Below are 13,446 nucleotides of genomic sequence, written 5' to 3' on the forward strand. Positions count from 1 at the left end.
AGCATGGCTTGAGGAGCAGTGCTGGGTCTGCACCCAGGATCCAAATCAGCAAAACCCTGGGCTGCCGGAGTGGAACACATGAACTTAACCACTCGGCCCCGGGACGGGCCCCTACTTATATACATTCTTTACTCAGATGAGTAACTTAAACAAACTCCCAATTTAAGACAAACAAGAGAAAACAAAGGATGGTTAATAAGGTCTAAAAGACAAATCAACATTAGCATTTCACTGCCTAGGTGTAATTCTTTTTCTTTTTTTGGTAACAGACAGTAGGGGTATAATGAATTTTTTTTTTTTTTAAAGATTGGCACCTGGGCTAACAACTGTTGCCTATCTTTTTTTTTTTTTCTGCTTTATCTCCCCAAACTCCCCGCCGTACACAGTTGTATATCTTAGTTGCAGGTCTCTCTAGCTGTGGGATGTGGGACGCTGCCTCAACGTGGCCTAACGAGCAGTGCCATGTCCGCACCCAGGATCTGAACCTTGGGCCGCCACAGCGGAGTGCGCGAACTTAACCACTCGGGCCACGGAGCCGGCCCCTGAATTTTTTTTAAAAAAGTATTTCCAGTTGAACACCAAAAAGATATAGTGAACAATACAAGAATAAAAATAAGTCCTATCTACCAGTTAGTTGTACGACTTAACAGAAAAGGAGGAATAATAAAATAGGATGGATGAAAATTATTTCTGTTCATTTTAAACTTCACCCTAATTAATAATCCAAGACCACCAACCTTTTGGAGTACTAATTTAAGATCCATTAACCAATTGCATTTATCACTTAGGATAAATGAGTCTTTCCTGCTTTAAAACACATGCACATGCACACACACACACAGTTCTTAATCTCAGGGATATCAAAACAGAAATTGAGGGGCTAGCCCAGTGGCTTAGAGGTTAAGTTCACGCACTCCACTTCAGCGGTCCAGGGTTCGCATGTTCCAATCCCAGGTGCCAACCTACACACCTCTCATCAAGCCATGCTGTGGTGACGTCTCCTATATAAAAAATAGAGGAAGGGTGGCACAGATATTAGCTCAGGGACAATTCTTCCTCAAGCAAAAAGAGAAAGATTGGCAACAAATGTTAGCTCAGGGACAATCTTCCTCATCAAAAAAAACAAAAAATAAAAACAAAAACCCAGAAGCTGATTACCAAACCAACAGATATTTTAAATTATAAATTCAGTAATCATGAGCATTACAGCAAAACATTTTGCAACAGTTATTTCTTTTTCTGGTTTAGAGATAATTTTTATGTGTTAAGAATTGTTTCAAGAAACTTAGTACCAAATTAATTATATAGACAGATATTCCAAGTATTCATCACATATTCAAGCTATTATAGAGCTTTTCGTACAGCAGCAAAGTCATGAAGAAAATCTACAGCTTACTGCAAAAAGATATGATCTCTACTGGTGCTTAAACGAAGAGGTAGCTTAAAAAAGCGCCACCATTTCTCTCAAATGTTATCAATTGCATAACACCAAAACACATTCTGATTTGGGGGAAAAAATACTCTGGCAAATAGTTAAGACAGATTAATTTCATCTACTTCATGGTAGGAAATCCTCCCCAGATATCAATAACAGGCAGAACTATTCAATGTTAGCCTTTTGTCACCAGAGAAAATTGCTACATCACTATGCAAACAGGATAAACTCATTTTATTAGTCAAATAGTTGAATTCCATTCAAGTGCACTTAATACAGTACTACACATTATAAACTGATTGAAATTAAAGAGATCTCTGATTGGAAATGGGGTTTAAAAAAATACAACTAATACTGATTTCAAATTGTGTGTTTCATCGGTGTTCTAATGAAACATACAAAGCAAATGATTTAATTGTTTCCAGCATCTCTGAAGATTATCTAGTCCCTTAATGTATTAAAATAGAAGTGAGAAAATACATCTCTGAAACCTAGGCTTGGAAGTACAGTTTGAAAAATTGAAACCAATTTGATATGGTTAATTCAGATTATGGTTAAATGGTAAGAGGACAGCTTAGGAGTTGATGAAAGTTTCAAATCAGTCACATTTGTTGAACAAACATAAATGCAGGTGCCTGTAATGTTTACAGTGTGTCCGATTTTTCAGATCCGTGTGTAATGTAAGTCCTAAAATCCTAAAGACCTAATTTCTTAAAACATTGCTGACTATTGAGGAAGAATTAAAAAAAATATATCCAAATGGATTACATCTAAAATGAGGCTGTTTTTTCTCTTTTTATAAAATACTGCTGGAATTTATAACCCAAAAAATACACACAGAAAGACAATGAGAATTTTCAATCTCTTTTTACAATCGAGGGGTCACTGCTCTTGAAAAATCTCCCTGTATTTGCTTTGCTTTCTTCAGTCTTTCTTTTCTTCCAAGAGCTTTGCTACAGATGCATATCAGCTATATATATTGATACTTTATTCGCCTGTTCCCATAACTGAAGAGGTGGCTTTGTTCGACAACAGTTTGATCTTTAAAATTTACTTCTGGTAGGATTCTCTAATTTTCGCCTGCAGTGCATCGCATGTTTTCTTGGCATCGCCTAGAAGCATGGCCGTGTTAGGTTTGTAGAAGATTGGATTGTCCACTGCAGCATAGCCGACACCCAAGGACCTCTTCATGACAATGACCTAGGAACCAAAGAGGAAATGAGAGAGAGCATTGAACTGACCTGGCTGGGACATGGTAGGCACACAGACACTGCCCCTCCTAACTTTGAACAAAGCACGCACCACAACTAACTCTTTAGTACAGACTTTCAAAATACACAAGGAGGGTTTTCAAACGTTTACACTGTATTAATTTTAATTTTTAAAACGTGCCCATAACTCTTATATCCATTAGAGAAAAAAATCATGTTAACAAAAGGTTTCTCTCTGAGTGATAAGATTACAAGTGATTGTCTTCCCAGTGCTTTTCTCTTAGAGAGACTATGTATAACATTTTCTAGTCAGAAAAAGCAGCATATTTCTCTGAATGGGCTAAAGAGAACAAACTTAGTGCATAAGCTTCCAATACCAACCCTAATAAGACAAATGCAGTTGAGTGGGAAAATGGTATGACTCTTATTCCATCACTTTAAAGTACCTCAGAAGGTTGTAAGACAAGAGTCCAAAGAGCAATCCAGCTTGTCACAAGGACAGAGCTAATAACTAATATTACGCTCCTCCAAGCAAAAGGGAAGAGTAAGTCCATCTCTAATATTGACATGTTATAGACATTTACAATTACATGGATTACGGGTGTTACTCTCTTGTTGAATATCAAGTCAGTCCTTAACGAAATGAAAAGCCTTTCTACGGTCCTCTAGGACACGTAACCTATCCAAAACTGGAAGCAGTGCAAATTTATTCATGCTTCATACAGCATTAGTACAGTAACGCACTCTGCAACCTCTCAAATATTGATGACTGATGCAGTAATTTTTCATATACACATGAACAAGTACGTGTCCTATCTACTCACTCACCACAAATACGAAGTTGCAAAGTCACATATATACAAGAGAGAGAAACAAAATTAAAGGGAAAATGTATATTACGTTCTTAGATGCTTAAAATTCCTATCTATGACTTGAGAGTGGTAAAGAGACATGCCCGCTGCTAGGGCAGAGAAAAATTTACAAGCCTTTGAGATCTTTACAATCTAGCAATCAGCTTCTTCAGAAGTAATGTGCGTGCGCAGGACTTGCTTCCTTATGCCATGGTATTGTTTGGATTTCTAAATCATCTTTCTTCTAGACACTCTATAACAACATACAAATTCCCTTTCAAAAAAATTCAATGAAAAAATGTGCTCGTCTTTGTATAGGAAGGTGATGATACTGACTCACTGTCCCAGAGGAAAGCCATCTGCTTCTCTGTACTCAACCTGGAATTCAGCCAGACTCATTCCAAAAGCTCACAGCTCTTTTTTCAGCTGTGGTTACAGATTTTGTTAATCCATCCACATAATCGCATCTAGTTCTAATCGAGATCAGGGCATTCACTCAGATTCTCTGGTGACCACAGAACAGACAGAAGCAGGATATAGAGAGCTGGCTCATAAATCGACTCTAATTCCTGGGCCTCCTAAAAGGCATCGTCATTTCTCAAGTGACTACAGAAAGTTCTGTGTGCATATTTTAAGAGACAGCCGATTATTAGAACGGAACACAAGTCTGAAATTTTACCTGCTTTGACTTCCAGACCTCGAGGACTGGCATGCCTGCAATAATAGAGTTGGGGTCTTCTTGAGCTGCTGAATTAACAGTGTCATTAGCTCCAATTACAAGGACCAAATCAGTGTCTACATAATAAAAGAAAAAAGAGAAAATGTAAAACTCAAAGGGGTCACTTTTACTTCTTTTCAGGCAAACTATAGTGATCTAACTTTACAACAATAACAGAAGCTAATATTTATAGGACACACATTTGTGCCAGGCACTGTACAAAGAGCTTTGTCAGAGAGGGTCAGTAACGTAACCAATGTCACACAACTAAAAAGCAGTACATCTTTTAGCAGTAAGTCTGCATCCAAACCTGAGCATCCTGACTAGAGCCTGCACTATGATGCTTTCTCTCCCCTCAATGGATCTACCTAATCTGATTTTATAATCCTTTAATTATCCCAAAATGATCTCGCCAGTTACATTATCTTACAAGATTTACATTCCATTTTTCAACTTTTAAAATAACCACTTAAGATGCAATTTGATGTCTAAAAGAAAATGGTCTAAGAGTCTGTACTGTATTATAGCTGTGTCCATAATTCCTGGAACTGGCAGGTCTCACACATAATTTAGCAACAGTGAAATCTGAAAGGAGGAACAAAATTAAAATGGCCTAAATTCCTTCTTTAAGGACTATAATATAAACCACCTTAGAACTTTGCCAAAAATACCATGTGAATCTAGACATACACACGATTTCATTATTTTTCTCCAATAAACTTATTTTTTAAGTTTAAAGTGGATATTTGCCAGACAGAACTGGTTTAATTTTAACAAACATGATCTTGGGCCAAATATAATTGGCATTCGACATCTACCCAATCACAGTCATAAAGTACAGCACCTTATCTAGTGAAGTCCTAGTCTTTTAAAGAAAACAGAAAACTATCTTACTGATCATGAATTGGTACAATTGGAAACCAGTAAAATCTCAGACACTGGCAAGAATCAGACACTAAATCATCAGCAGAAGTGATTTTATAAATGAGGAACCTGAGGTTGAGTACCTAGTTCAAGGTCACAGGCAAGTGAGAGTGAGGACTTGGATTCCAGAGCCAGGTCTGTTGAGAGTCTCTGCCATGCGCTCCACTGCTCTGCCTCCCAAGACTTTCACCAGCCTTCAGTTCTCCTCACAGGATCAGAATTACTCATGCTGCTCACAAATCTGTTCCACCTTATTCAGTACTGCCTTGCATTTATTTAATTTTAACTGTGTACCTACTAGAAGCAGGTTAGTATTTATCTGACCAGCAAGTCTTCAGTGATCCCACAATTTATGTCCTAGGACTGGCATTGCTTTATTCACACTAAGAATATTTAAACTTTTCTGTTGCCCCCATCACTTACCTGGGAAATCGTGGTTGATCTCATCCATTTCCAACACAATATCATATGGCACCCCAGCCTCAGCCAGCAGCACATTAAGCTGACCGGGCATCCGGCCTGCAACTGGGTGAATTCCAAACCTAGACATCAAACAAATGAACAGCTGGCCTTAACTTGATGGGCCAAAATGTACAGAGACCCCAATATCACCTCCAAATTTGCACACTTTGTTCTTGGCACCTCTGCTTCTTCTGGTACTATCTGATCTCTACAAGCGGGAATAGAATTAGTCCAGATATGTGGTCAACCTGCAAATATTGAAGTTGGAGATTCTCATCTCATTAGGAGTTCCTAAATAACTCCTCTCAGAAAAATCGGTGTAACTTTAGAACCTGACTCTTCCATATATGTTTTAAGTACAACGAACTTCCAACCTCATTAATAAATAATATCACCTTACATTTAATAAGCATTGTGCTTTCTTATGATACTTTCTGATAAATCTTGAATCTTTGAAAACTTATGGAAGCCAGCCTAGAATTCAACATTTGCCATGAAAAATCAACGTTATTCCATCAAAACCTGACTCCACATTCAACCTGAACCTCTATGTTCAAAGGTGGAAAAATAAAATACTGTCATGTGCCTGAGGTAAAGGCCTACAATCTTTCAGAGAGTGATATGAAGCATTACTCCACATCACACAAAAATTTGATAGTAACATGCTGGAGGGTTTAAAAGACAGAGTAATACACAAATCAGAGATCCACACTTTTATTAAGGCAAAGGAAACTGAAGCAATTTCTTTCAACCACAGCCATAATGGGATCTTTGGAGTCATTTAGTCCATCTTCTTGCCCACTGCATTGATCTCTGTCTCCTCAGCACTGCGCACAGGGCCTGGCACAGAGGAAGAGCTCAATAAAAAGTGAGTGAATGAATGAATCCAGTGAAGAAATGCATTTTATAATATCTCTTGGCAGGGATCCATCAAACCTCAGCTCAAATACCTTCGGCGACCAGAAACTTACTCCTTCCTAAGGTCTATTCCATTACTAGACAATCCCAATAAATTACTTATATATAAAACACACACATATATACATACATAATTATATTAAGCCAAAAGGAACCCCCATCTCATTGCTTTCCAAGGTCTGCAGTCTTGCCATCTGAAGCCATAATGAGTCTACTTCCTCTCTCATATGTGTATTCCTTTCAGCCATCCTAGGATGCTTTCTAAGCAAAACATCCTCAATTCTTTCAACTGTTCAATGACTGACAAGACTTCTGGACCCACCACTGTCCTGGTCACCTGTTCCTACACGGTCAGTGCCCAGCTCAAAACCCAGTCCCCCAAAGTGAATATAATATGCTGGATGGGATCTAGATGCATATGGCACAACAAGAAAATCACATCCTCAGGTCTTCCACTGATGAAACCTAAGTCTGCACAGCCTTGAGAGCTGCCACAATACATTGCTGGCTTATGCAAAACTTACGGGCATTTAAGATGCCCTGTTACTTTCATAGGAACTGCTGCCAAGCCAGGCCTCCCCACTCTTAACACAGGCCCTGTTAGGAACAGGTTAAAGAAGCATAGGAAATGACCCTCCCAAAAAGGAGACCTGAAAAGAGGTAGAAAATGGCCATTTATATTACCTAAATAACCGATAAATGGTTTTCTGCAACTTTAAATGATAATGAAGAGACTGAATTATTGGGGGGCCTGTAATTGGAAAATAAAAAAGGACATCAAGCAATAGGCGTTCTTTTTTACCGAAATCTCCTTTACATAATCTTCCTTCTGGGATCGCTGAATGTTCCTAAATAACCAATTTATGTTTAAGAAAACAGAAACTCAGGGCTCAAAGGAAACAAAACATTATCACCAGGTGGTTGTACAACAGATAATCATTTTATTTCTCTTCTTTTTTTATATTTTCCAGATTTTCTATGAGAATGTACAGTTTTATGGTGGAAAAAATTAACTTCATTTAAAATAAATTAACACTTCATGCTATTATATTGTGGTACAATTTACAAATGATTTATCATATATTATTTCATTCTACCCCTAATCATCTTTAACAATCTCCAACAAGAATTAGAATTTAAAGCAGTTGATTCAAATCCAGTACTTAGTTAAATAAACTGCTTGAGAGTTGTAGTCTTAGATCTAAAAAAACGAAGTAAGAATATAAATAAGAGGGGTTACTGGCATATATTTTGGAATAATAGCTAATACTGACTCTCTAAGTACGCTATGCAATTTGCTCGACTTTTAGTAAATAGTTAAGCTGGGATTCAAACTCTGGTCTTTCTGTCTCAAGAGTCTGAAGTTTTAACTACCATACAATATAGTTAGTATAGTCAAGCAATTTAAGAGGTGTTTTTGCTTAGTTCACAGCTCAGGTTAACTAGTTGTGTCATGTTGAACAAGCTACTTCATGACTCTCTCTGTCTCAGTTTTCCCACAGAATAGTAATCAGCTGTTATTATAAGCCCACATCATGCCAAGGGCTATATAAAACTCTGTGCAGAAGAGGTCTGAGAAATACCTATTTATCTCTGCTTGAAATAAGGAGTTCCAAGAATCCAATTTACAGGGTTCTCTGAGGAAATTGAGAGCCCAGAAAGTTTGAACAATGCTACAAGCTATAAAACAAAACAAACAAAATTTTAAATAAAAAACATTAAATATTTGCATGAACAAATAGGAGAAAAAAATGTCTCTTAGTATGCAAAGTATCTACAACAATGCAAACCATTCACCAGCACCTCTTAAATGCTGGGGAATCAGATTCTGAAAAATTACTAGGGGTGGGAGGTGGAAACAAACCATATAGAATGAATTATTAATAATCTAAGATTCTTTTGTGTGTGTGTGAGGAAGACTGGCCCTGAGCTAATATCTGGTGCCAATGTTCCTCTTTTTGCTTGAGGAAGATTGTCACTGAGCTAACTGCACCAATCTTCCTCTATTTCGTATGTGGGATGCAGCCACAGCATGACTTAGCAAGTGGTGCTAGGTCTGCACCTGGGATCCGAACCTGCAAACCCCAGGCCACAGAAGCAGAGCACGCAAACTTAACCATTACACCACTGGGCCGGCCTCCTAAGATTCTTTTAAAAGGAATTTATGATCTCTTCCCTCTGTGGGCTATCTGAAATTAAGGGCAGCCATCAGTTTACTCCAGACCACAGCCACTCAACCTCACCATCTCATAAGGGTTTAAGTTCTTCAACCATAAATTCTCCTATCATTTTTGGGAATGTAACAGTTCAACACTTGAGTAAAAATTTTAAAATGTTCTCTAAGAACAAGATTACTTTTTCTTTTAAACTAGAAATTTCTATCCTCATGTAATCATCTGTACCACAGCAGAGTTTTCAATCACTCCTAAAAACAAAAGAAATGAGGCAAAATACTGACAACTGATGTTCACACTCTTTGTGCAGTTATATAAGCTATATTCAGCACGACTGCAGCTACTTTCAAACTGTCTCAGGGAAAGCACCTCCAAAATGTTACACACGCTTTGGTTGAAATAGCAACTTTAAAAATTTAATGTTTTTCAGTGGGAAAAAAATGAAACATTTGAAAAAGTAATTTCTCCAGGCACAAAAGTATATGCTCATTAAATGGGAGTTACTATTACTAAGCCTCTAATCTGAACATAAATATTATTTTAATATTTTAATAATAATAGTATAGCATTTTAAGCATGAATATAAAAAACAGACTTAGAAAGAAAACGCATTACATTAAAATAACCAAAATATACTCCTAAGACTGCTGATTGCCATGAATTTAGGAAAAGAAAAGACATGACGAATGGAAGTTTCAAAGGTGCTTGATTTTGGGAACAAGTATCAGTCTTCGGTTCAGGACTTTTAACCTCTTCTTCTATGAGGGGGATGGCTGAATAATCCCTTAGGTTCATGGGTAAAACAGAAGCAGTAAGAAAAAGATAATAACAGATTCAGAGAAGGTAAAGCTCACTTAAGTGTAAGAAGTAATTCAAATTTTTTAAAAGAGGAAAGATTGAATTGGAATAATCCTTGCACAAAGCAAACAACTACATACAAGAGAGTGACATGGACATGTGGCTTTAAAGGCACACATAACACTAAAGTGTGTAAAAATAAGAAAGTAATTTGAACATCAAAATAAACAAGGATTGTAATAGACTGTAACCCACTGGGGAAAATGGGAATTCATGAGTCAAGATTGATAACAGATTCATAAGTCAATAAGTAAACAAGTAAAACAAATAAATAAAGAAGAAGGGAACACTCTCTCCTACAGTGGTTGACTATTGACTGATAATGTGGGTCATAAAAATCACCATTTTGCAACTATCATAGTAAACATTGGTTCAGATAAAAAATCATCAGCACATGTTCAACTAGGGAGTAGAGTTGGAAGAGGGGGCAAGATATTTGCAAAGTCAAAGTGGTTTGTCCCTGTCCCCTTATGCTTACCTCAACAGAGAAAGGGAAAAAATTTTAAAGACTTTCAGTGCTTTCTCTGAGTGTTACTTTATGAAAGTTGATCAATAATAAGAATGAGTAGTTAGAAATAGTAACCATCCATACACTTTGCTCAATGGACATTTGATTAAGTGGACAGAGTCCATATTTCTCTTTCTCTCCAACTAATAGTTCCTTATAAATACCAAACAGAATAGATTACCAAGATTAACAAACCAAATCTCAGCCAAGAAGAACTTAAATGGGAACTAATTTACTATGTCTTTTAATGCATTGTTTGGTATACATGGGTACTGAGGGAATACTTTAACTCAAAGTTCTTCTAAATATTGTGTGGGAGAACTAAAGGCATGGAGAACGTGCTCTAACAAAGGCAGAGATGCTATAATTAAATTTCAGGGCCCTGCTGTGTCATTATTTTTGAGTAATGATGGAACAAAATAACTTCCAAAGTCAAAAATTTTCATTTGAAAAGGTCATTTCACTTTACAGAGCTCCTTAGTAATATAGCTAATGTACCAAATTACATTATTAATCAGATGATTTTCAGTCCAGTTAATGCCAATTTGTATTTCAACTGTGTCAGTTTCAAGTCAACATTCCAAATTAATGCAGGGTTGTTTTCCCATATTTACAAAAAGGTACTCCTACTTCTATCACTGACTAGACCCAATGATAAAACTAAATTAGTTCAGGGAGCTGCAGCGTGAAAGATTCAGAGGGTAGGTGGATAAGGTTCAAGAGAAGCACACAATACCTAATGACTTAGAAAATAACATACTCTAAGTGAAAAAAGATCAACTGGCTAGAAAAGAGGCAAAACTTGATTTTCAAGATGACCAAATAAAACAGAAGTTGACCAAATAGTCCTCATTTTCATAAAACAGAAGAAAACGGTCTTCAAATGCAAAAGAAAGAATCAGAATTAAATTAAAAAAAAAAAAAAGACTTTCTGTTAACAATTTAAAACAAAGGTCTCAGTTAGGGAAAGTCTCAGGCTTCATTTCTGTGGATCAGGGAGAGAGAGGCTCATTAATCTTATGTACTAACCACTGGTTCAGTACAAAATGGACTCAAGGGTATTTCACATACAAATGCTAAGGGAGGCCGGTTGGCAGTGGCCATAATCAAGACAGTTAGGGCAGCTGAGGCAGCCCTTCATCTACGGGAGGAGAGAGAGGATCAAAACCAATGGTCTTAACCACTGGTTTTAGTGACAGCGAGCAGCAGCTTAGGTGGAACTCAGGATTTCCAGAACGACTATAAGACATTGCTCTACCTCAGTCATATAGTACTAATTGCCAGGAATTACTCATCGGTGCTCTTTTGAGATATTAATAGTAAACTTGGACACCAAAAATTTCTCCTACTCTTTCAATCCTCTGCTCACCAATAAGTATTTCCTGTTTCCCCCAGGTCCCTTCCTCTTCCCAAAACCTGATTGGTGGGACTTAAGAAAGACTAAGAGTCACTGTACTACTTGACATTTAAGGTCTGTATTAGTTTCCTATTGCCGCTGTAACAAATTTACTAGTTTAAAACAACACAAACTGATTCTCTTACAGTGCTGAAGGTCAGAAGTCTAAAATCAGTTTCCCTACACTAAAATCAAGGTGTTAGCAGGGCTGCATTTCTTCTAGAGGCTTGAAGGAAAGATCCATTCCTTGCCTTTTCCAGCTTCTGGAGGCTGCCCCCATTCTGTGGCTTGTGGCTTCATCACTCCGACTTCTGCTTCCACTATCACATTTCCTTCTCTGACTCTGACCCTATTTCCTCTCTCTTATAAGGACCCCAGTGATTACACGGGCACACCCAAATAATCCAGGATAACCCCCATCTCAAACTCGTCACCTTAAATCTACAAAGTCCCTTTTGCTGTGTAAGGTAAATCATTCACAGGTTTTGGGGATCAGGAGGTGAATATCTTCAGGGGCCATTATTCAGCCTATCACAAACTCCCTTTCCAGTGCTAAAATTCCATGAACTAGGGCTTCTATTTTAAGTGAATAAACCAATATACACTTTGTTATTTACTTTTGGATTTCAACTTTGTATCCCTTCTGGATTCCAGTCACTTTTTTAAATTTTAATTAATTTATTTGTTTTTAATACTGCCTTTGTTTATCTTTAAATTAATCCATCTGCCTATCATCTTTATGCTTTAACTGAGGTGTCTCGGACCAAATTAGCAATCAAAGACGTCTAAATGTATTCATTATTACTGTAACATTTGATTAGCTGCAGACTGCATAAAGACAATGTTTCCACTGAGCTAGTTATGAAGGGTAAATAATCACAAAGCTAACCAACATGTTATGCTGACTATCTCAAAGGACAGATCACTTTATATCTGTTTGTATAATAATTTATTATACTAAACTTTAATACTCTGTGGTTGGAGAAAAACACATGCAAGGCTATTACAAGAGAATGCCAATGTTTTGAGAGAAATAACAGAACACTAAATTTGTAGAAATATATGTGTGCATGTCGATGAGTCAATGTGAGTTTATAACAATTCTGGCCCATGGAACTGGCTAATCTTCAAAGTATGTATTGCAGTTAATTGTATCAGACGGTTGGCCATGACTGGCAATTTCCAGGAAATTGATGGCCAATGTTCCATCATCACATGAAGAATATCCAGGATTCCAAAACTTTGCAAAGCCTACCAGCCTTTTAGTTCTTCCCTTGAGCCATGGAAATTATCTTTATTCCACACATGCTTAACAAAACAGATCAGCTTTCCCTGCCCACAACAAGATGCAACAGAAGAGAAATTACTACTAAAATGAGATGACAGAAAGATCTTCCACGTTCCCAGAAATCTTTCTTTAATGCACCTCTTCCTTATGAAGCACCACATCATAATAACTGGTTGACATGGCCACGCTCTCCAAATTGGGAGCAACTTGAGTGCAGGAACCATGTCTTATTTATCAGTGCCCACAGTACCTGGCACTCTATTATACAGACTCAAATAAATGGAGGGAAGGAGGGACAGCAGGAAGGAAGGAAAGGGTCTTAAGTAACACAGTGTGTCCAATAAGGTACATTGACTCATAAACTTTCTATGTCTCATTTTAGAGAAAGGATTTAGGCAAGTAGTAAAGAAAAGCACTTAAAAGCTCTAGGGTGCCACTGCCTGAGTTCAAAACATTTGGACGATTTACTTCTGTGCACCTCACTTTCTTCATATATACAATGGGATTGACAATAAAACCTCTTCAGAGGATTATTGTGAGATTTAAGTAAGATAATCCATTAAAGAGTTTTTTATTTGAAATACTTTAGACCAACGCCTGGCACAATAATAATAATGTAATCTGCAATTGTAATGTTCTATTCAAATACATTTTTGTAATATAAATGTTCATCTGTATTTTTCAAATAAATGCACATTTTAAT

General features: G+C 37.1%; 1 protein-coding gene across 4 annotated transcripts in view; it reads right to left on the reverse strand.

Moving 5' to 3' along the window:
• Window positions 1-1,654: 1,654 nt before the first annotated feature.
• Window positions 1,655-13,446, reverse strand: part of NNT (nicotinamide nucleotide transhydrogenase) — an 81,309-nt gene continuing 69,517 nt past the window's right edge. For all 4 annotated transcript variants that reach the window (XM_070246297.1, XM_005604285.4, XM_023625676.2 and 1 more), the window contains exons 20-22: window positions 5,563-5,681; window positions 4,177-4,292; window positions 1,655-2,635 (exon numbers count right to left, since the gene is read on the reverse strand). In XM_070246297.1, coding sequence (XP_070102398.1) covers window positions 2,486-2,635; window positions 4,177-4,292; window positions 5,563-5,681 — 385 coding nt within the window. In that variant the 3' untranslated portion in view covers window positions 1,655-2,485. The remainder of the gene's footprint in view (window positions 2,636-4,176; window positions 4,293-5,562; window positions 5,682-13,446) is intronic.

This window comes from Equus caballus, chromosome 21, assembly GCF_041296265.1.
Source record: "Equus caballus isolate H_3958 breed thoroughbred chromosome 21, TB-T2T, whole genome shotgun sequence".
NCBI lineage: Eukaryota > Metazoa > Chordata > Mammalia > Perissodactyla > Equidae > Equus > Equus caballus.